Source organism: Panulirus ornatus, chromosome 32 (genome assembly GCF_036320965.1).
Source record: "Panulirus ornatus isolate Po-2019 chromosome 32, ASM3632096v1, whole genome shotgun sequence".
NCBI lineage: Eukaryota > Metazoa > Arthropoda > Malacostraca > Decapoda > Palinuridae > Panulirus > Panulirus ornatus.
In genome coordinates, this window is record NC_092255.1 from 2,747,661 (window position 1) to 2,771,706 (window position 24,046).

A 24,046-nucleotide genomic window follows, 5' to 3' on the forward strand; every position below is an offset into this window, starting at 1 on the left:
CAGACACTATTCATTTCTGAGGAATTGAATTACAAGCAATACTGACTTGGAAGAATGGGTCCTAAGGTTGTACAATGTGAGAATAGAAAATAATGTTACTAGTGCAGTACAGTGGTTGTGCTTGACATCAAAGAGCCCAGATGTGACCTAATCTTGGATGGCCAGCTAAGGGATAAAGCTGTGAAAACTAGCACACTTGTGGGACACCTTCACTGACATAAGTAAGAATCTGCATGAATCTGATGATGAATGTGATCACTTCACCTATGCATGATATTTGACTTTGCAAAAATGTTTACAAAAGATTAAAGAAAAAGCTCAGAAAAGCAGCACATTAAACTATATCAAATATATTTTCCTTCATATAATAACTTATACATAGAGTAGTAAAATAACTACTTTCATACTTGAAGTTTTCCACGTAAACCAAGAATAAACTAAAAATCCAAAGCTAATGTAACAATATAAATACAGCCGAGTGTGCTAAAACCTCCTGTAACTATACAAAAATGATGAAAGCCTCATGAATGAGAAGCAAATAGCGAACATCTCTGATCTACACAGAGATTTTCACTAGACCCACTATGTGGCTTCAGAACCACATGTCATTCAACGTTCCTAATGCATTAGCTTGAAATCATTTCTCATTGGCTTACAATGCATTATGCCCCTACTTGGCATACCACTAAAATATTTCCGATTGTAAAAGTGAGTAACTGAAATATATCACAACAATAACTAGTTTCCACTCGTACTAGAGGGGAGGCACCATGGTCATACGTGTCTTTTGGTTCCCCTCAAGCCACAAATACCTTTCCACACTCCACAACTCTAAAATCCAGATGTCACTCTCACTGGCTCACCACATACCAGTATCATGCTTAACAAGTGTCTACATTTACCACTCGCCCTCTCCATTGGCCCGCTGGAAGACGTAATCCTTCCCTTTGAGGTTCATGATACCATCCTTCAGGGTGAACTTCCATTTATTCCTCACTCGGGTAATCTGCCAATATCAAGGGTTTAAATGAACACAAAGTTATCAAAATGTAAATAAGTGCTTTAATATTAAAGACAAAACAAAAGCTTGTGCCCCACCACTAGCTAGACCACGCAATACTCAGCAAGCTGCAGCATCACATGATTACTGCGTGGCTATTGGCAACTCAAGGGTGGGCCATTTTGATAACTGTTTCTTTCTCTACATGTCAGCTTTGGAAATCTATACAATCTCATGTCTTTCCCTATAAAAGACAGTTTTTTCACTTCATCCAAAACTTGTAAATACTTTCTCATGTCTCTTCTTTTTCCCTTTCATGTTCCTCTCCATATTTCAATTAAAGCCCAGCATTTTTGTGGACTTTTGTCCATAAAGGGAGACTCCATCTCAAAAGAAAAAATCTAAGCCTTTGCTTATTATAATCATAATGTGCCTAACTCCCATATCATCAACATGATTACTAAGTATAAATTACACAAACCACAAAATGACATAAAAGCAACAACAAAGTATGCTCACACAAAAATCAATTTGACTCTCTACTACAAAACACATTTCACATGAGTCCAGACAAGTAGTTCTGGACTTGAGAAAAATATTTGAGGGACTATACAGAGTGGGCTGAGGTTATTGCACTCCACCAAGTTTTTCCGATTAACTAAACTCATCTTTAAGCTTATAAACGGAGATACTAATCCTTCTGTCCTACACCAATGATATGACCTTAGAGAAGCAATGAAAACGTTCCAGCCCATTTGTTGATCACTTATCCCCAGCCAGCTTCATCATTACTCTAAGTCAGGGATTATTACTAAATCTAATGTAATGGGGAAAACTCTAAATTGAAATCTATGTATATAAATTACATGAACCATAAAATAATAAATGCATGCACACAAACATATTTCCTCACCTTGTCATACTGGCATACAACTACATTATCTGTATCAAATATGTCTGAGGTATCGTCTTCACTAACATCATCTTCACTATTCAAAGGTTCCTGAAAGAGAAAATTCAGTAACCATTTCACAATGAAAACTTATCCTCAAATTCTAATCCCAATTCATTAAAAGATATATTTATTGAGCAATCAATGATACTACATACATCTCTTGAGACTTTTATTTACTGTAACACAGGCTTTATCACAGCACATTTCCAGTCTCAGCAAAAAAGTATGATTATTAACATTTAAAATAAGGCCTTCCTGCATAAGGTTGAATTTGCAAAACAAATCCTATTACTTGCTCATGGTGTGGATATTAAATGTTTGGCAACATGGTATAGTTTAAAAAGCTAGATGACATGATTTGCTGCCTAAGTTACAATTACCCCATGGTACTGACAGTGGAGGGGTACTTTTCCTTGCTGTCCTTGTTTAGTGATACATTTGTTGTATCTGTTCTGAGTGATACATTTACACGAACAGTAACTAACCAGGTTCTAAGAACAAAATGCATGCATTCTTGCTTGGAAGGAAGAAAATTTGTCAACAAAATTTCAAGATGTACTGGCAGGGTCAACTTCACCATCCACAATTTAGGGCTTCATTCTGCTGTCATCCCTCCCTGAGAAGCTGGGTTTGGTTGACCTAGGAAGACCTGTAAGGCAACTGACCCCCTGATGAATGAATGAAGCGTTAAAAACCCATCCATAACAGGTTATCAGTCACCTTATTGGTCTTCCTACATCAGCTTGGCCATCTTTTGGGGAAGGATGATGCTAGAAGGATGTCAAAAGTGTCTAGATGAACCCAGCTTTGCCAATATGACTTGAAATCTCACTTACAGACATCTGTTCTTGCTTCCAACCAAGAATACGAGTCTTTTCTTCCCGACACAACTTCTTCGGACCCATGGTTTGTTACTGGTAGAGGACAAATATAACCTTGAACAGAAAAAGCAAGAATATCACTAAACACGAGGACAACAAGCAAAAGCTACCTCCCTCCACTCTCAGTAGCCTAGGGTTACTGGGGCAGCAAATCATGTCATCTGACTTTTAACACTGTAACAGGCTACCACACATATGATAACCCCAGCATGTGAGTATTAGAAATTGTTCCACAAATAAAACTCGACACATAAAAGCCTTACTTTAAAAGGTAGTTAGATTTTTTTCTGAGACAGTATTTACTGATTTTACTGAGTTAGAATGAAATTTGGGTGGTAATGTTTATATATGATGGATTACTATGATCTAGACAACAGCCAACACATCCTTAACATCAAAAGTTGAGAACCACATAGCAATAATGAATATGGCTCTAGCACAATTAACAGAGGTATAGCAAAACCAATCTAGAGTACACCAAACAGAAATGTCAATTATAAAAGCAAATGGAGCCACTTAGGAAAATCCCAAACAATGCCAGGAATACCTAAGGCAAAGAGTAAAGCAACAATGATACAGTGTGGCCACTGTGTCTGGAGAGCAGTGATTCTTAACTCACATGCACTGGAAACATTCACTGAAACCAATATTATGGACCTAACTGCAGAGAGAAAAAGCAATACAGTATTGTGACTATATGATGCATAGTACAAGGTGTCTTGAAAGTCCAGACTCACAACAGCATTCATCTTTCAACTTCAGTTTAACAAATATTAAAATTACATGACATGAATTTACCCATATCCATGAGTCTAGAAAACTCATGAGTATGGGTATGCAAGTTCATGAAATATAATTGGAACACATGTTAAACTGAAGGTAAACGATGCTAAACAGTTGATTCTGCCTGTGAACCCAAAAGTTTTGAACCACCCTGGATGTAAAAGGCAAATGATAGTACACCCATCCCTCACTTTATGCGGTGGCTATGTTCAGCAAAAACCTTGCACACAGATATCGCATGTAGTGAACCAATAAACATAGAGAAAAATGGGATGTGTGGAACAGCTTCGACGTCAGTACTGGCAAATTCTCCCATTACATTAATATATGTAGCTTCTGATATCAAATAAACTTATCTAGCCATCCTTTACTTGCCTGAAATGGCTCTGGCTCAGCTATATCATCTTTACATAAACACTCAAAAATCTTCAGAGCTTTAGGCCCAAGCTGAGGGCTACCAAAGCTGCTTTTCTTATTCCTAAGTGGATTTCTAACCCTTGTGGTTACCTAAGCAGACAGTGGAGTAGAGTTGACCACAGTAATTCAAATTGTCTCCATTTTCCTTTCTGCTGCAGAATGTAGATTCATCCAGGTTGTAAGCATGCCCAAGTTCTGATGGGTCTGTCACCAGCATTAGCACATAGTAAGATTTCTAGCTTCCTTTCTAAGGTCAGAGACGTTCTCTTCCACTTAACTTCTGGCTCTGAAGTTTGGCACAATATCTACCACACACACCTACACAACAAATTTTAACCTTATAAAAAGAGGGAATTGCAGATGTAGGTTCCTTGCATAATAGCAAAATCACATATAGTGATCCAGCATAATGTTAGGGCTGGATATATTCTTCATGAGAAGATTCCAACTACCCAGATATATACAATAGTCAATCAATACTGGAAACATATGCATCATACTGTGGCCATTCAATTTTGCATTCAACAATCACACGAGCATTTAAAAGGCTATGGAAAAAAGACTGAACTGTCTTTTTCCAATAATTATGAAAAGAATCTTACATGAACAACTTCTACCTGCACAGGACATACAACACTTAAACATGGATGAAGGAATCCAAGAAGCATAAATACCCTAAATTCATGTCCTGCTATGTTAAGAAACTACAACTGAAAACCTTTACAAGATGAAAAGAATAATATGTAAACCACTCAGTAAAGTCAAAGATGAGTAAAGTCACAGTTATATCTACCAAATATGGTGTTTTAAGGTAGTAAGGCTCTTGACAAAAAACAGCAAAAGAGAGTCATTCATGATAAATTTTACATTTAAAAAGCCACCTCACCTCCTCTGCTCCTTCAGCCTCATCCTCATCCTCTTCACCTTCTAAAGACTTTTTATCATCTTCGTCATCCTTGTCATCATCATCATCGTCGTCATCATCAGAGATCTCTGATGAGCTATCTCCAGTACCATAAGCACCATCAACCTGTTAAAGCAAAATTCAAACAGGACTTTTTAGCACATGTCTGTATATCTATCAATCATCAATTCAATGAGATGGATTAGTACACACATCCTCAACATGAATGACCCTTTCCTTTTCTACATCATTAGGGTAGCACGTCTGCCTCTGGGAGATGGGCATTTGCACTTCTGATAGCCTACAAGTTGAGGCTGGGTACCCTTGCTCATGCTAATCTATCTATCTATCAATATCTTGATGCCTGTTGCCAACGGCAATTCCTCAAGGGAGTGGCCATCGCAACAGAGTTTCCCTAAATAATGAACTCCAGTGTCACTTCATAGCCTTTATTGCCTCACCTTTAACTGGTCACTGGAAAAGGGAACTCTAATGCAGTGTTTGCAAAGGCTCCTGCCTTATGTTCCTTCATACTGCTTCTACATAATGTTCCTAGCTAATGTTCCCGCCAAAATGTTCCTTCCTACTACTTCTACACACATATTGCTCCTAGCATTTTGACAAAAAGCAGGGCTAGCACACAGTGCTCAATGCAGGATAATCTAGTTACAAAGAATGAGCTGTGTGAGTTAAGCAGTCAAGCGTTATGCCAGACACTGAGAGATTACATGTTCGTGGACAGATTGCTCGTAGTCCATGTAAGGGTGAGGCACAGAGAAAAGACAGCTACCTGGATCAGAGGAGCGCAACTTGACAAATAATGAAGTACTGGCTCACTGTGCAGCCATCACATGCTAATAGTTCCGTCAAAAGATGTATGTGGTACACATGTTAACATACTATCTATATCTCTGATGCCTGTTCCCTTCAGGAACATCCTTAAGGGAGTGGCCAAGGCAAAAGAGTCTCCATAACTGGTGAAACTCCAGTGCTGCTTCTTAACCTTTAGCGCCTCACCCCTAACAGGAAACTGGCAGAGGGTAACTCCAGTGCTTTGTTTCCAGAGACTCCTACAGACTGTTCCTACCAACTACTTCTACCTAATGTTCCGACCTACCGCTTCTACGAATGTTTCTACCTAATGTTCTTACCTATTATTTCTATCTAATGCTCCTAACATTTTGCCAAGAGGCAGGGCTATTGCATAGCACTCATCTCAGGAAAATCTAGAGTTACAAGGAAAATTGTGAGTTAAGTTTTGGCAAGTGTTATGGAGATAAGGAAAGATTGTATGTTTCTGGAATGAATGAGAGCAGTCCACATAAGGGTGAGGCAGAGAGAAAAGAGAGGTGGCACTTGACAACCACTGAAGTGCCGGCTCACTCTGCAGTGGTAACTAACCCTTCCGATACCCAGGTGAGTATTAGATAGAAGTAGTCATTAGGAACATTAGGTAGGAGCCTCTGTAAACAGTGCACTAGACTTGCCCTCTGCCAGTGGCCTGTTTAGGGTGAGGCAATGAAGGCTAAGAAGCGGCACTGGAATTCTGAAGTTATCAAGACTATGTTGTCGTAGCCACCTCTATGAGAGAGTTCCAACTGGAACAGGCATCAGAGAGATATACACAGACAGATATATAGATTTTCATGGTAATATCGATAGTGTCCAACTTAGTTTAAGTATGACATACTGAGAATGCTTATGAAATTGTGATCAGTGTACTACATTTGATGAATTTAACTACAGAGACAGTCAATAAAGCTATCAGGGCACAGGATTTGCAGTCAAGTGTCTTATTCTTGCAAATGTAACAGCCTTTGACATCTAAAGCTAAGTTCTGTGATACTACTGCTCAACTTCATCATTACCTTGCTTACTTCCTAAATATTCTTCAAAAGTACTGCGTGAATACACTTGTAATGCAAATCATCAAATATTACACTACAATGATCTGATTATTCCATTTCTGGCCTTTACTTCTGATTCACAAAGTCACTTTAGCACTGCTATCTTTTTTGTCAAACCCTAAGTACTTTCATTCTCTTTTTACTTACTCGAACACTAAAAAAATTAATACAAGCAGAAAAACCACATCAGAGTCAGACCCGTTTGAAAGTATCTAATTTTTCATAATGCTCTCCAAAGTATCAAACATTCTGGTGAACTGTATCCCTTTGTTTTTGTTTGTACCACTGGTACCTTATGAGAAATGCATTCAAGTGGACTAGCAATGCTCATCAATTTTGGGAGAGTGATTTCCTAAACATGCATCTATCCCTTACTGACTACACAGGAATGTCTGCACAATCAATCAAATGAACACCTATGACACTCTAATGATGAGATGCTAGAAAAAATGAATTATCTTCTTACTTTCAAGCAAACTGCAGTTTACTTTTATCTATTCATACACTTATCACTCATTCTTTATGTTAACTTTACTTCCTGTAGAACTAACATCCTCCAAGAGCTTGGATGTTCCTTTGCATACAACCAAAGCTGATCTTTCACACATGCTACCTGTTCCCTTCCATTGATGTTAAGTTCATTCTAAACATAATGTCTAAAGATGGTGGAGATAAATGCAAATTTGCTTATGCTTTGTAATAAATCATATCATTCTGTTTCATGTCCTTATGGGTACTCTTTCTTAAAGCATCATTTACATATGCATGAAATAGCACAGTGACCTTCATATGTAACAATGCCATATGTACAAATGTTGTACTTTACATACAGTCTTCTTTCTGACCAGAAGTCTTTCACAGAAAAAAAATTCAAAATCAGCTTGTTCATCATAATTGTAAATGTACATATAAAAATTGTCATACTGATAATGACATGGTTCCATATCCTGATTATGCTTTGAGAAAAAATCAAAAGTCAAACAGGATTCAGCATACATTAACAGCATAATTCTGAGACAACAGATGTCTCACACCAATGCCATCAGATAATGAAAAATTAAATCTAACACTTGCCTGGGTAGCTTTTAGCCTTTCATAAACTATTGCATCCATTGTACTCCTATCTGCAGAGATGGTGGGATCAATCTTGCAACTACTGGTGGAGTCTCCATTCTGGGCAAGACGGGTGTTTGAATGCTTGACTTTGTGAGAAGGCAAGCCCAGGGGCTCATCATTCGCTCCATCCACCTGAACATGATAAAAAGAGTCTTTAGCACCAGTTATTTTTTCCTTCACTAAACTGTTTTCCAATAAAGGTACAGATGCAGCCATTCTAAATCTTACTTTCTGTCTAAAAAAAACTCGAGGAAGGGGCTTACAGGATACACATGGAATCCAATTCCAGGCAAAACTTCTACCATGTCTCTGAAAAGTTATATTATCTTTGGGTGCCTTCTGGTACCTTCTTGACACACTAAAATTCAATTAGGCTCAGAACAATTCACAACTCAGATGCTATTCATGCCCAACAACTGATTACATATCATGCTGGTAAAGTGAGACTGGAAAGAGGAATCATAAAAAGATAAAAAACAAGAAAGTAGGAAGAGTAAGACACAAAAAACTAACTTACCTGAGCAGTAGCAATATGGTTGTACTGCTGAAGCTGTGGGGGCAAAATAATGCCATTTTCCTCTAGTGCCTGATTCAACTTGCACTGAATAATCTCAGCAGCTCGACTAGCCTGTCAGGAGTACATCAAGGTTACTGCATGAAGACTTTACAATTAAACACTAATCTTTCTTTACTATACCTGAAATAATGAAAGGGGGGGGGAATAAGACATCAGATATTAAAGACTAGCACACTTTCAATTACTTTTTGCATATGGTGAAAAGTAAAAGCACACTCCCCTACCAGCTAATAATCTAGCTAAACGAACAATTAAACTGTGGCATTTCATACTACTGAAACAAACCTACCTGAAATAACTTAGTGGCTAAAACCATATTCTATTTATTTATTTATTTATTTATTCATTTTGCTTTGTCACTGTCTCCCGCGTTAGCGAGGTAACGCAAGGAAACAGACAAAAGAATGGCCCAACCCACCCACATACACATGTATATACATACACGTCCACACAAGCAAATATACATACCTATACATCTCAACATATACATGGATATACACACACAGACATATACATATATACACGTGTACATAATTCATACTGTCTGCCTTTATTCATTCCCATCGCCACCCCGCCACACGTAATAACAACCCCCTCCCCCCTCATGTGAGCGAGGTAGTGCTAAGAAAAGACAACAGAGGTCTAGTACTTAGACATTTTTTACAAAAAGCTGAAATCAATGAAATAAAAAAAAGTTCCTACTCAACTTTCGAGATAATGACAGCTGAAAACTCTTCTATCTGTATCATAATGAATAAATATTGATCAATCATGTGTGGCAATACCAATGAAACCAAAATCTAACTTACACCACCAACCTCAAAAAGCTTCAAAATTCATTGTGGTAAGAATGATGGATTCTGTTCTCAATTCTGATATGCTGAATGTTAAAGAAAATGTAATTTCTTAAACAAGTATGCCTGATACCAAAGAAAGGCTTGTGTATTACATTAATCTTTTTTCAAAATAAATGTGATAAATCAAATTTTCAAGAGCTTCACATACTTAATTTAATGGGAGGTATTTAGTAGGAGGACAAAAGTGAATGCTTGAATTACTAAGGAACAAGGGCATAGGGAGAGGATGATGACATATATGCAACAACCTTCAGGATGGGTGCAAGATGTGTGGATAGGTGTTTGTTTTGAAGAGTGTGTGTGAGAAATACTTGCAGAAAAAGTGAATTGTATGCAGAATTCAAGAATCTAGTCATATTGTATAAAAAGGCTGGCAGGGAAGCATTGCAGATGTTCTAAATATATGAGGTAAATGAAGAGCTCCTAAATGGAGTGATAAATTTGTAATGTGAAAGTAAGGCATGTGTGCGAGTGCATAAAGAATGCCTTATGTTAATGGGGCTGTTCCATCTATATATGGATGGGGTGGTGAAGGAGGCAAATGCATGGATATTGGAGCAATGAGTGTGTCTATGGTATGCTGGGAAAGGGGGAACATGGAAGGTGAATCCGTTGCTGTTTGTAAATGGCATGGCTTCGATGGCAGATTGCAAGGAGAAACTCCAAAAGCTGACGACAATTTTTAAAAGTATGAAAGGAAAATGTTAAGAATAAATGTGAACTAAAGCACAGTAATATGGTGTAGCTGGGGGATGAGGCAGGATGGAAAGTGTGTAAGTTTGAATAAGGATGACCTGAAGGAGTGCTTTAGGTACCTGGAAGTGGACTATGCAACATAAGGAACCAGGTCAAAATGAGTCATAGGGTGGAAGATGGGGCTAAGGTCCTGGGTGCATTAAGGAGCATCAGGAGTGTGAGACCAGTGTCTATTTGGGCAAAGATGAGTTTGTTTCAAGGTGTACTGGAAAGCACATCACCTCAAGAGCAAATGTATGAGCAGCAGTGGGCGAACTGAGGATGGCCTGAAGCTGTTGACCTGCAACACCATTAGAGAGTGCTGTTGATGGTACATGTATGGTGATGGTCTTTGGTACTCCTCCAGCTTGCTGAGCTGGTACTGTAATCTGTACTGGCACTAAGTTTGCTACCACTGTTGGCAATGCTGCTCCTAAAAAAGAAAAAAAATAATCAAACATCCTAAAAACCCTTTTTATGGGCTTCTGAAGCATTAAGTCAACCTGTGTCATCTGCAAACATCAACTGATTTATCTGTGAAACCCCCTAATCCCCAGTATGCCAAAGATCCTTGTACTTACCTCGTACACAAACCCACCTATAAACAAAGTTAACAACCATTATGAAATCACACTCTCACAACACAGACTGAGAACTACTCACCCTCCTCCCTTGTTACACACACACACAAGTCTTGCTGTCCTGGTAAAAATTATCAAAACATCTACCAACTTTCCATTCACCTATATATTCATAGCATCTTCCAAACAGCCTCTCTGTCAACCCTATCATACCCTTTCCTTGAATCTCTAAGTGCCACATAAAATCACTCTCTTTCTTTGAGTATTTCTCTCACAAATTATTCAAAGCAAACATCTGGTCCATACAAAATATCACAATTCAATTCTCCAATAATATGAACATGTTAGGCTTAACTATATCGTCCACAGTATACTGGAAGCCCCACAGAATGAAAATCTTATAGGCTACTTCTAAAAGCTGGGGTGCTGTATAAATGATGACATTTTTTTCTTGTGAGCAATCATTCTTCATCTAAAGATGCCTATCTGCCCTACTTTGGAGTATTTCTCATATATCTGGGATGGCTTCTCTTCCATTCCTTTTCATCCATTGTCATGATGCTTCCCCTCTGTGTTCCACATGTATCATTTCAGCCTCTACTCTTGTGTGCTGCTTGGGTGTTTCCCAGCCACTATGAGGTGGACTCACTGTACACATCCAGCAGTTGCTTCCCATTACCCATGGGAGACCAGCCACACAAAGACTGACCATTGTGATAACTGACTTTCTACTACAACGAATCTGTGGAATCTTATCATATCTTTAGTCTTTCTCTCTTCCTACTAGTTTTCTATCTTTAACTCTTGTGCTGCACAAGCATCTTCAGCACTATGTGTAAATACTGCGACAAGAATGAAAAGGTCATATGAAACATGGAACCCTTACTCTATATACAACATATTATGCAAGAAGCAAAAAAAGGCATTTTCTTGTATTCTCTTCTTTCATAACTATGATCCAGGCCATTACAGAAGAAAGATACTCTTACCAGTGACACGTAAGAAGAAATTAAGAATTTATCTTCAAATTTCAAAAATTTAGAATTCAAACATCACCCACCCCCATCAAATTCTAAAAAATTCAAGTTTAGAATTCAACTTAATGAAGACCTTCATTACATCATTTTCCAATTTTAAAACAAAAAGCCCTAAACATATGCTTTGTTATCCAACTTTTTGGCCAATTCACTTAAGAAGTTATTCATATTATTTTGGTCTATTCATCATGTTAATTAACCCTTGGATAATCAATACGTAAATTGAATTTTTGATTATTCACTACTTTTCATTCTAGTTACCAGCATCATATGGATAAACATTTATGGTAATGAAGCCCTTCAGATATTGTTTTTCAATTCTGACAAAGAGTTCTTAGTTGCAAGTAAAAAAGAATAAATGACCAATAATTATGTTTTCTTTGAGTACAGATCTAACCAAAAATAAATTTACATGTACAGTTTCAGGAGCATGTTTAAAGCTATTCTATAAGTCTAATGACCAAAAAGATAAAATAAACTTCTACAACAATCAATACTCTATAAAGATGTTACACTGCCTTACAGTCATATTAATCTTGGCCAGTGTAACAATCAAACACGTTTCACAATTACTTACATGTGGTAGCTTCCTCGTAACCAAAGGCTGTCTTGAATTTATATCTAACCCATCATAAAACTGTGAATCACTGCATACAATCTAACAAAAAATAATGGAGGTGTGCAAAGTGAGGGGGTTAGGGAGAATGATTTGGTAAACAGAGAAGAGGTAGTAAAAGCTTTGCGGAAGATGAAAGCCAGCAAGGCAGCGGATTTGGATGGTACTGCAGTAGAATGTATTAAAAAAGGGGGTGACTCTATTGTTGACTGGTTGGTAAGGTTATTCAATGTAAGTATGACTCATGGTGAGGTGCCTGAAGATTGGAGGAATGCTTGCATGGTGCCACTGTACAAAGGCAAAGGGGATAAGAGTGAGTGCTCAAATTACAGAGGTATAAGTTTGTTGAGTATTCCTGGGAAATTATATGAGAGGGTATTGATTGAGAGGGTGAAAGCATGTACAGAGCATCAGATTGGGGAAGAGCAGTGTGGTTTCAGAAGTGGTAGAGGATGTGTGGATCAGGTGTTTGCTTTGAAGAATGTATGTGAGAAATACTTAGAAAAGCAAATGGATTTGTATGTAGCATTTATGGATCTGGAGAAGGCATATGATAGAGTTGCTAGAGATGCTCTGTGGAAGGTATTAAGAATATATGGTGTGGGGGGCAAGTTGTTAGAAGCAGTGAAAAGTTTTTATTGAGGATGTAAGGCATGTGTACGTGCAGGAAGAGAGGACAGTGATTGGTTCTCATTGAATGTTGGTTTGCAGCAGGGGTGTGTGATGTCTCCACGGTTGTTTAATTTGTTTATGGATGGGGTTGTTAGGGAGGTGAATGCAAGAGTTTTGGAAACAGGGGCAAGTATGCTGTCTGTTGTGGATGAGAGAGCTTGGGAAGTCAGTCAATTGTTGTTCGCTGATGATACAGCGCTGATGGCTGATTCGTGTGAGGAACTGCAGAAGCTGGTGACTGAGTTTGGTAAAGTGTGTGAAAGAAGAAAGTTAAGAGTAAATGTGAATAAGAGCAAGGTTATTAGGTACAGTAGGGTTGAGGGACAAGTAAATCGGGAGGTAAGTTTGAATGGAGAAAAACTGGAGGAAGTGAAGTGTTTTAGATATCTGGGAGGGGATTTGGCAGCGGATGGAACCATGGAAGCGATGGAACCATGGAAGCGGAAGTAAACCATAGGGTGGGGGAGGGGGCGAAAGTTCTGAGAGCATTGAAGAATGTGTGGAAGTCGAGAACATTATCTCGGAAAGCAAAAATGGGTATGTTTGACGGAATAGTGGTTCCAACAATGATATATGGTTGCGAGGCGTGGGCTATAGATAGAGTTGTGCGGAGGAGGGTGGATGTGCCGGAAATGAGGTGTTTGAGGGCAATATGTGGTGTGAGGTGGTTTGATCGAGTAAGTAATGAAAGGGTAAGAAAGATGTGTGGTAATAAGAAGAGTGTGGTTGAGAGAGCAGAAGAGGGTGTTTTGAAATGGTCTGGTCACATGGAGAGAATGAATGAGGAAAGACTGACAAAGAGGATATATGTGTCAGAGGTGGAGGGAACGAGGAGAAGTGGGAGACCAAATTGGAGTTGGAAAGATGGAGTGAAAAAGATTTTGAGTGATTGGGGCCTGAACATGCAGGAAGGTGAAAGGCATGCAAGGAATAGAGTGAATTGGAATGATGTGGTATACCGGGGTCGACATGCTGTCAATGGATTGAACCAGGGCATGGAAAGTTCTGTGGGGCCTGGATGTGGAAAGAAAGCTGTGGTTTAGGGCATTATTGCATGACAGCTAGAGACTGAGTGTGAACGAATGGGGCCTTTGTTGTCTTTTCCTAGCACTACCTCACACACATGAGGGGGGAGGGGGATGTTATTCCATGTGTGGCGAGGTGGCGATGGGAATGAATAAAGGCAGTGTGAATTGTGTGCATGTGTTTATATGTATATGTCTGTGTGTGTATATGTATGTGTACATTGAGATGTATGGGTATGTATATTTGCGTGTGGGGACATATATGTATATACATGTGTATGGGGGTGGGTTGGGCCATTTCTTTCATCTGTTTCCTTGCGCTACCTTTGCAAATGCGGGAGACAGTGACAAAGCAAAATAATAATAATAAAATAATAATAAAAATGAATATAAAATAAGACTTTCATGCATCAGGTTTTATTTGACAAAAAAGTCCTATTACTTGTTTATGGTGGGGATGTCACATGGCTGGCACCATGAATCAGTCATAAAAGTCAGATGAAGTGATTTGCCACCTTAGTTACCCTGTGATATGGAGAGCGAAAGGAAGCAACTTTTGCTCATTGTCCTTATGTTTAGCGATATTTTGCTATTTCTGTTCCAGATGATACTTTTTCCTCTGCTAGTAACCATGGGCCAATGAAATTGTTCCACAAAGAAAAGGCTCACAATCTTGCTTGAGAGCACGAGTATAAATCGACACATGGGACTGTATGTACTGGCACAACCAAGTTCACCATCCTGGCATTATTTTTCTTCCTTTTAATGTTGCTTGTAGACAAAATCTTTTTTTCTTTTTAACCATGAATATGGGATTTTCGAGCAGGACAACTTTTTAAGTCCCAAGGTTAGTTACTGATAGAGGAAAAATATCATCCGGAACAGAAACAGTGAAAGTATCACTGAACATATGGACAGCAACCAAAGACTACATCCATCCATTCTCAATACCATGAGATAAATGGGGCAGCAAATTATATATGACTTCTACAACTACTATGCCGCCAGACATATGCTATCCCCACCAAAAGAAAGTACGACAATGTAATTTGCAAATAAACCTCAGTGCACAAAACCCATATTCAAAACAATAAGTATATTCTTCTTTCACAGACATCATATCCAGCAGATACCTATCTGCCAAAAACCTTAACATGTGTACATACCAGCTTGTGGTTGTCCTTGTTGTTGCTGTTGCTGTTGTTGTTGCTGCTGCTGTTGTTGTTGTTGTTGCTGCTGCTGTTGCTGTTGAGAGGATGCAGGGACAGGCTCCAAGTTATCTATAACATTCATTCGTTGTAGTTTCTGCTCCCATAACTGACGGAGCTCGGTCAGCACCTGCTCATCTACACCTTCATCCAGGAAACATTCCCGTACACCCGCAATAACATCCTCAATCACTCCATTGTAAACCTTGGACTGGGGTCAAAACATGACAATCAGTAAGAGAAATAGCAAGTTGTGTGAGGCATTTTTAGACATGTAAATATTATATGACAGGGCATTTTTAGACATGTAAATGTTATATGACAGAGTTTACATAAAGGCCTTGTGTAAGATGCTACAAATACACGTATATGGAAACTTACTGAATGCAGGAAGGAGTTTTTACTAAGAGAGTAAGACATATATGTAAGCAAGGAGGGAAGAGGGTGAGTGATTCTCTGAAGGTGGGTCTGTGTTAAGGATGCATGATGTCACCATGGCTGTTTATGGACAAGTTAGTGATGGAGGTAAATGCTAAAGTCTTAGAGTGAGGGGCAGGTTTACTGTATACTAGGGGGGAGGGATGGCATGTAAGATGAATCAGTTGCTGCTTGCAGGTGAAACAGCACCAGCAACTAACTCGAGAGAAATTCTAGAAGCTAGTGACAGAATCTGTAAGAGTGTGAAAGGAGAAAGCCGTGACTGAATGTGAACAAAAGGTAATGAAGTGCAACAGGGGTATGGGACAAGAGTAATTCTAAACTGGGAAAATGTAAAGGAAGTAGAGTCCTTTAAGTACCTGGCAGTAGAGAGACCCATGGATGCCAAGAACAATCAATGATTTACCAAGGATTGTCTTGAAGGAGAGGGGACTGTTTTAGGGCAAGGATGGGCATGCATGTAGGTATATTGGTCCCAAGAGAGTTCTATAAATGTTTCTTGAGCATTGAGTACAAAGGAAAAGGGGGTGGAAGCATTGGAAATGAAATGGCGTGAAGTGGGTTGATCATCTAAGGAATGACAGTACAAGAGAGGTGCTGTAGTAAGCACAGCATCTTCAAGAATTAACCAGGGGGTGCTAAAATGGTCCAAAAAATGGAAAGAATGAGCAAAGACCTACATGTCAAAAGTGGAGGGAGGAAGCAAGAAGGGGAGACTAAGAGGGAGTTAGAAGGATGGCATGAAAAGAATTGGGGTATTGAGGACTGAACATTCAAGAGGGTGAGAAGCAGGGATGGGACAGAATAAATGGACTGACACAGTATATGAACCAAGGAATGGATGGAGAGTTCGTCTTACAGGACAAGGGGGGCAAATGCTTTCATTCTTACAAGAATAACCTCTGCTATGCATTTGGTGGAGACAGAAGCATCACCAAAGCATGTCATCCTTTGTATACCACACTGCTCTTATTCGCTCTATCCCTTGAACAACAATTTTTCTGCATCAATAAGGTAGTGCCAGGAGCAGACAAGGGCAAATAAGAGGGGGGATGTGTTGGAAATAAAATGTTTGAGGATAATATGTTGCATGAGGAGGGTTGATCAAATAGGAAATGGTAGGATAGAGGGAGGTGGTAGTAACTTGAGTACGTATGATAAAGCTGAAGAGGGTGTGCTGAGACAATTTGGATATATGATGAGCATGAATAAAGAGAGGATGACTACTACTACTATTACTACTGCTGACAACCATCGATCACAGAGGTACTACTGTCTGGGTTTCAGGAGGGATAGGGGCTGCAGAACAGTTAACCAACACCAAAGCCTTTGTTACAAACACCCCTTTCATGCCCAGACCACTGTACTTTTCCCTTGCCTCACCACACATGGGTTGCTGGCATCCTACCCCAATCCCACACACTTTTTCTTATACATAACACTTGACAACACATAATTCACACACATATTTATTTCTTTTTCAATGTTTTTCTTACATTCCTAATTGTAATTTATGGCAGTACAACCATTTCAGAGCTCTCCAGTACCGAGAACCATATCTTTGTCTTCATTTCTTGCCTCAACCACATCCATTCGTTGGTTCAACTATTACTATTCTGAGGCCATTCAGACAAGGGATCAGGCATGTCAGCCTTGGAAAAAATCTCCTTCCTCTGGTTCCCATTCAGTTTTTATCATTGCAAGCACATTATCCATCAGGCAAAGAGTTCCTTTATTCAAAAGAAGTGCACTTCATCCACTGACAGGTCTTCAGCTAAGGAAAATATATCATAATGCTCTCAGATACCAAAAAATACCTAGTAAATATGATGGAAAGAAGCAGAGAATATCTAAAACTGACTTCATTTATCAGCTTAAATGAATGTCATAAAGATGACTAAATGATATTTTAACACCAGCTGTGTATTCAGCATGAAAAATGCTTCTTTTAATGAGTTTTTAAAGGAAATCTATTTTTCTCCGAAAAATGACATTACCGCTTCTATGTTACAAATTTTATCAAATGTCTTGAAGTCTTTATATAAATTCAAGTTTGGCCTAACTCTTAAACAGTTTATAATATACCTGTATATATTTTTTGCTCCAAAAACTTTTTCTTTAAAAATTGAAGGATAAGATACTGAAACACTTCTATACTTGAAATAATCATGGAAAATATATCAAAATGCTCTCAGTTACTGATACATACCTAGAATGTCATAAAGACGAATAAACGATATTTTAACACCAGATTTGTATTCAGCATGAAAAATACTTAATAATGAGTTTTTAACGGAAATCTGTTTTTTCTGAGAAACATTACAAAAATTGAAGGGTGCTTTTTAGCTCCAAAAACTTTTTGTTTCAAAATTGAAAGATATTCAAACACTTATATACTTGAAATAATCATGCAAAATATATCATAATGCTCTCAGGACCTGATATATACTCAGTAAATACAATGTAAAGGAACAGAAATACTTCAAAATTGACTTCATTTAACAGCTTAAGTGAGTGTCATTAAGAGGACTTAAACATTATCTTAACACCAGATTTGAATTCAGCATGAAAAATACTTCTTATAATGTGTTTTTAAAATACATCTTATTTTCTGAGAAAAATACCAAAAATTGAAGGTAATAATTACAGTGGCATATCTAGGATATGGAAGGTTGGGCAGGTGTCCTGGGTGCCAGTTGAAGGGGGGAGCCACTCAACAGGTTTGATTTTTTGACATACACTACCCGATTGACATTTTCAATGGTTTGGTTTCGTGAGATAAAAAGAAACACCTACTTTTCAATTGTAGTAATAATTTGCTAATATCAATTGCATTACTGTTTCTATGTTACAAATTTCATCAAATGTCTTGAAGTCTTTATATAAATTTAAGTTTAGCCTAACTCTTAAACAGTTTATAATAAACCTATATATATCTTTGTATACATCGACTGTATGTACATCTTAATCAAGCCAGGGGTGCAGTTTCAGTGCTTGCCATAGGAGCTATTTCCCCTAGATACACCCCTGAGTATAGATGCTGAAACTTCTTTTCTTCTGAACAGTTACTCCATCTATACAAAGGACTGATTTGCCCTTGTATAGAGTACTGCTCTTACATCTGATGTGGTTCTAGTTCTACATCTTTGACAGAAAAGCGGTCCAACTTATAAACTGTCTCAGGCTAACTTCCAAACTTGACCCTCTCATCCTACGCTGCAATGCTCGTTCATTTTCCCACTTCTATAGATATCATTTTGGTTCTTGCTCCCTAGAGCTGACTGCTTGCGCCACCACCAAGTCACCACGCAATATACTCGGCAAGCTGTTGCATCACATGATTACTGTGTGGTCATCAGCAATTCAAGGGTAGGCCATTTTGATAACTGCTTCTTTTCCTCCTTGGTGAAGCTATGGAACACTCTACCTTCCCATGTCTTTCACAATAACTATGATTTGGGTCATCTTAAAAGACAGGTTTTTCATTTCCTCCAAAATCCGAAAATTCTTTCCCTTGTCTTTTCTTTTCCTCTTTCAGTATTCTCTCTATATTTCAATTAAGGCCAGGCCTTGATGTGGACTTTTGCCCATGACTGGAGCCTTCACCAGAAGTAAAAGGAGACATCCATCAATCAGATGCAACACATCCACGACAATCATGAGTCACACTCTCTTGCGTACACATGGATATCACCCATCCCCATAACACAAAAACTGCTTCAACATGTTCCAAGACCCTTCGTGTCCATGATGCAATAACCATAGCAAAGAAACTGAACACTTCCTACGTAAGTGCCCTGCACTCTGCAAATAGATGCACATACCATCACATTTTCAGACCATTGGTCCCAACCAGTGGATGTGGGCACTTTTCTAAGCACTGCATGAACCTCATAAAAACAGAAGGGACTCTGGGGCACAAAGTAAGTATACAGTCTGCGCCAAAAGTTAAAGCATGAGACAGCTGTCAACTCTAGTTATTTCAGAAATCATTTCATGTCTCTTATAGAGACCCCCAGGAGAGTGTTATATGGCAAGTTATGCATCGCTATGAGTGATAATGTGTCATGACCACCATTGTGAGTTCAGCAGTTATGTGGATGGTGACTGTTTAGTTTGTCTCCTGATATTGGGTATTTCTTTTGTCCACATGTGACAGGTAAATAAATGAGGAAGGCTCTTAAAGATGTGCATGGCACACTCAAACTTGACAAAATCTATTGTCATAACGGTGATTGTATGCAAGTACTTGGTGTCACAACCGAATTCTTCCAACTTAATGTGCAAAAACAAGAACTGAATGATTCACAAATGTTCATCAGTTCTCAAAGGAGTAATACAATTATGGCAAAGTGAAAAATATCAAGGATGCCATATCAATAACAAGAGAAATGAAGTAAAGAACTAAATCCTGTAAAGAAGGCAAAAGGGTTCCGTTAAATTCGGCAAATAAATTGTAGCTCGTGTCTGCGAGTAATTGTAAGTCTATTGTGAATGGTACTGTAATCACCAGAAACTGAAAACAAATTCACTTGTTTGGGAGAAATTTCCAATAAAGATGGCAATGCTAAGGCTGAAAGAAGGGTAATGCAAGAGAACTTTATGGCTTCTATGACACTGTTTGGTCATCGATTTACTATTAGGCATGGAATGTACACAAAGCCTAGTTTATAAGGCAAATGTTCTATCTTTAATGTTTATATATGCAAGATCCTAGTCATCCTTAAGGCTGCAACAAATGAATGAATACTCAAGTACAACAGAAACTAAGAAGAAAGGGAGACAAAGACTAAAGTTTTCAGAAAAGTGCATGAAGACAGATGCAACAGAAAAACCTTAATACTGTATTGGTCTCAGAAAAGTGCGTGAAGACAGATGCAACAGAAAAATCTTAATACTGTATTGGTCGTATCACACTTATACCTATGACAGGCTGGCATGGGAGAGTTACGGATGCAAGAAGAGACGCAGGAGATGGTGACAGATTTCCAGAGATGGTTACAGATAATCAGCTGTTAAGATCTACAGGTATATCAGATGCTGCTGACAGAGGTATTATATTATGAGGTATGTTTTGATGCATTATGTGCAACTGCAAAACAACTGGTGTAGAAATTGAAAGAATAATTAGAAGGGAAGTCAGCCCAATCAACAGGCACTGAAAATATTCATAAATATTTGGTGATGATTCAATCCACTATTAAATTATTAATGCACTTTATGAGTCTCTGTACAAATGATTAACCCATGTAAATCTTAATGGCTTTATGGTAACCAACACTATCTACCTACACGATAACATACTTGAGTGACACTATCACTCGCAGTCTCATCTAGACATAAGCTTCAAGTGATGTCAGGATGAGTTCAATGAACTTTCATACCCAAACAAAACAATTATGTTACTTCACATGTATCAACAACACAAGAACGGGGAGAGTAACAAATTCATTTAACATTAGCCAAGAACACGGGCAGCTACCATTTCAAAATAATCAATAATCTTTCACACAATTAACAAACATGCAAGGAATAAAATGAGGACAAGACCACAAAATAATGAGCATTTATGGTATAACATGTGAACATAGTAAACAATACTGGGAAAAGGTGGGAAGTAATCATCGAAATATGTTTCTGGTTAAATTCCAGATCTGTAAATTGCATTAGATGAATAAGCCAATGAAATATACGTCATTAACATCAAGATATGATCTGGAAAAATTGATAAGTATAGAAAACACAGCCCAATACCAAAATCTTAAAAAAAATTTTTATTTCAGGTTTCATTTCAATAAAATTGACTGTACATCGTGCAATACACACTTTAAACATAATAATCATAGATGAATTTCACACAGTAACCACCTAATGTACACTGTGAAGCAGAATGTTACAGATCACAGAGTTAACCATTAATAGATCATATAAAAGCTTTTTCATGTCATATATATATATATTATTTTATTTTTATTATATATATTATATATATATATATATATATATATATATATATATATATATATTACAATAAAAAATTCTAAAGTGGGGGAAGAGCTGCATATTACATTGTAAATTTATAAAGGTTATATTTCAATGAAGTAGGAAGAGCATGAAAAACAAGTATCGAAAAATACATCAATAATTAAAAATCCAGACTAATTCCTAATTACCTGGGAGTAAAAGCTCTTCATAATTAGTTTCATACATAATTCTGATAATACATAATAATTATAATAAACCTGTAATACATAATACAGTTCTTTCCTATTACGAAAGATTCATGTCTCATTCTCGTGATGCTGTGGAAAGGTCAACCTCAGAGGATAAATCTCCATCTCCCAGCCATTCCACATCATATCAAGGAGTCTACCCCAGCCCTGAACACTGACTGGACGAGACCTTAAACCATCTTCCCTCCTGCTCGCCCCCGTGACGTCCGGGTGTGTGTGTCTCCCTAACTTGTATTACTGGAAAGTTCCGCCATGACTGAGCTGCCTCCGTTACCCAGGCCCGGATGCATTCTCACCCTTCCCTCAGCAACCTCCTTTACCCCGTCCTTCTCTCCTTGTTATCCCCCTGGAGGTACTCACCACGCACGTCGCGCAGTGAGCCATCGTGAAGCACAGGTGCTACGTGATCAGGTAATGGGGCTTCTGATGAAGCCGTGTCGGCGTGGCTGCGACGTTCTTTTATATGTGGCCTCACTCAGCGCGACCGGGGCCTATCTAGCAGCCTCCGCCTACGGACGCGCATCAGGACAAAATGCCTCACCCTCATCACCTATAACCGTTTTTCTCCCTTATAGTCTAACATCGAGCGTTTTTAACTCCATCTTAATTTTTTACGTTATTTTTCGAGTGGATAAGATTCATGGTTGTATACGACGACGTGGTATTTGAGTGATATGGACATTACCTCGTTATAACAATGCACGTCTTATAAAAGATAATAATGGATGATTCACGCAATAATATAGTCATTTCTTTTATCAAAATTAGATAGAAATATCACTATCAGGAATATACAGCTCGTGTCTACCTAGGTGATAAAGACATTAGCATGCTAAGATAAAGGAATTTGTGCTGCGGTGGAGAATGCGGAAAGCTTTTCATATTTCCTTCATCGCGGGTGCTTTCAATAACTCACACCCTCACAAATATTGTTAAGGCTTCTCTTTCAAAATATTTTTCCTGATAATGGCATTAGCTTTACTGAGCCAAGTATTTTAGTTTTTATTCTTTCATTTTTCCAACGAATTTATGTCAGAGACGATAAACTTGATCAATGCCAAACATAAACGTCTATTTTCTTTTTCATCCTTATTCAGTATGTCTGACTTAGAAGGTAGCGCCAGCAACAGAACACGACCCCATCTGCTCACATCCTCTCTGAAGCTGTCATGTTTCAATGCACCGAGAACTGAGTCAACCAACCACAGACCTCCATATGTCCCGGCTCACCCCCACGTCACTTCTCCCTCCCTTCAGTACAAGAGTCGAATCTGTTCATTCCATCTTATATATCACATTCTCTCTTATGAATGTTCTCCACCCTTCCCATTTCCTTCTTGGTCTTTCTCTTGCTCTCTCTCTACTTCTAACATGTAGATCCTCTAATTCAGTTTTTGTACGCTCATCTTCTCCATATGTCTAAATCATTTCAACACATAATCATTTCTTTCAGTCATACTGAGCTTTGCACCACACATCCAACCTCTTTTTTCAGTAGCCTGTACTCACATCCTTACAACACAGACGGAACCATTGTACTTTCAGGCAATCCCCCACCTTTGCCCTCACTGAAAATGATATATACAAACCGTTCAATGACCACAGGACTTTAGCCTTTACAACACATTAGTTCCCATGTCTCCATTCGGTGCCATGTCTAGTCCCACTTACCTATATCACTTCACTTTCCCCATCCACATCCACTTTATCTATTCTGTCCCACTTCCCTGCTATATCCCTTTACCCTAAATTTGTTCTCACTTACTCTCAACTTCCTTCTTTCACTCAGTCTATCACTTTTTTTTTTTTTTCAAGTCAGCCACTGAGGCAGTTTCACCCGGAAACATTAACTGACATATTCCTGGCTGCAACTCCAGCCCCAAGCATGCTATAAACCCTGCTCCATCATCCTGGGATTAATTGCATCCCTCATCCCCCAACCATGAAATTAAACCAACAAGTTGATGATGTAGCTTAAACCCACAGCTCTGAGGTGCAGACCCATCTTGATTTTGAATCACTTGCTCTCTTCCCCCCTCCCTACATATAAAGGCTCTACTCTCCTGGTAAAACTCTAGACTTAACAGCTTTCTCTCACACACTA

The 24,046-nt window shown here is 38.5% G+C and overlaps 1 protein-coding gene across 1 annotated transcript; it reads right to left on the reverse strand.

The window, feature by feature from the left end:
- Positions 1 to 323: 323 nt before the first annotated feature.
- On the reverse strand, positions 324 to 22,466 carry TfIIA-L (transcription factor IIA L). Its single transcript, XM_071680836.1, has 8 exons — positions 22,303 to 22,466; positions 15,230 to 15,482; positions 10,375 to 10,565; positions 8,481 to 8,591; positions 7,922 to 8,095; positions 4,923 to 5,066; positions 1,914 to 2,003; positions 324 to 1,006 (listed from the first exon to the last, which is right to left on the reverse strand). Exons 1-8 carry the CDS (start codon positions 22,324 to 22,326, stop codon positions 899 to 901), a joined length of 1,095 nt encoding a protein of 364 aa, XP_071536937.1. The 5' UTR covers positions 22,327 to 22,466; the 3' UTR covers positions 324 to 898.
- Positions 22,467 to 24,046: the final 1,580 nt, after the last annotated feature.

Excerpts from the sequence above, each read along its gene's own strand:
- TfIIA-L (XM_071680836.1), bottom strand. The coding sequence starts at position 22,326 with ATGGCTCACTGCGCGACGTGCGTG. Across the intron at positions 10,566-15,229 it reads ACAAGGACAACCACAAGCTG|GAGCAGCATTGCCAACAGTG; the intron begins GTATGTACACAT and ends TTTCTTTTTTAG. Across the intron at positions 1,007-1,913 it reads TTGTATGCCAGTATGACAAG|ATTACCCGAGTGAGGAATAA; the intron begins GTGAGGAAATAT and ends TGATATTGGCAG.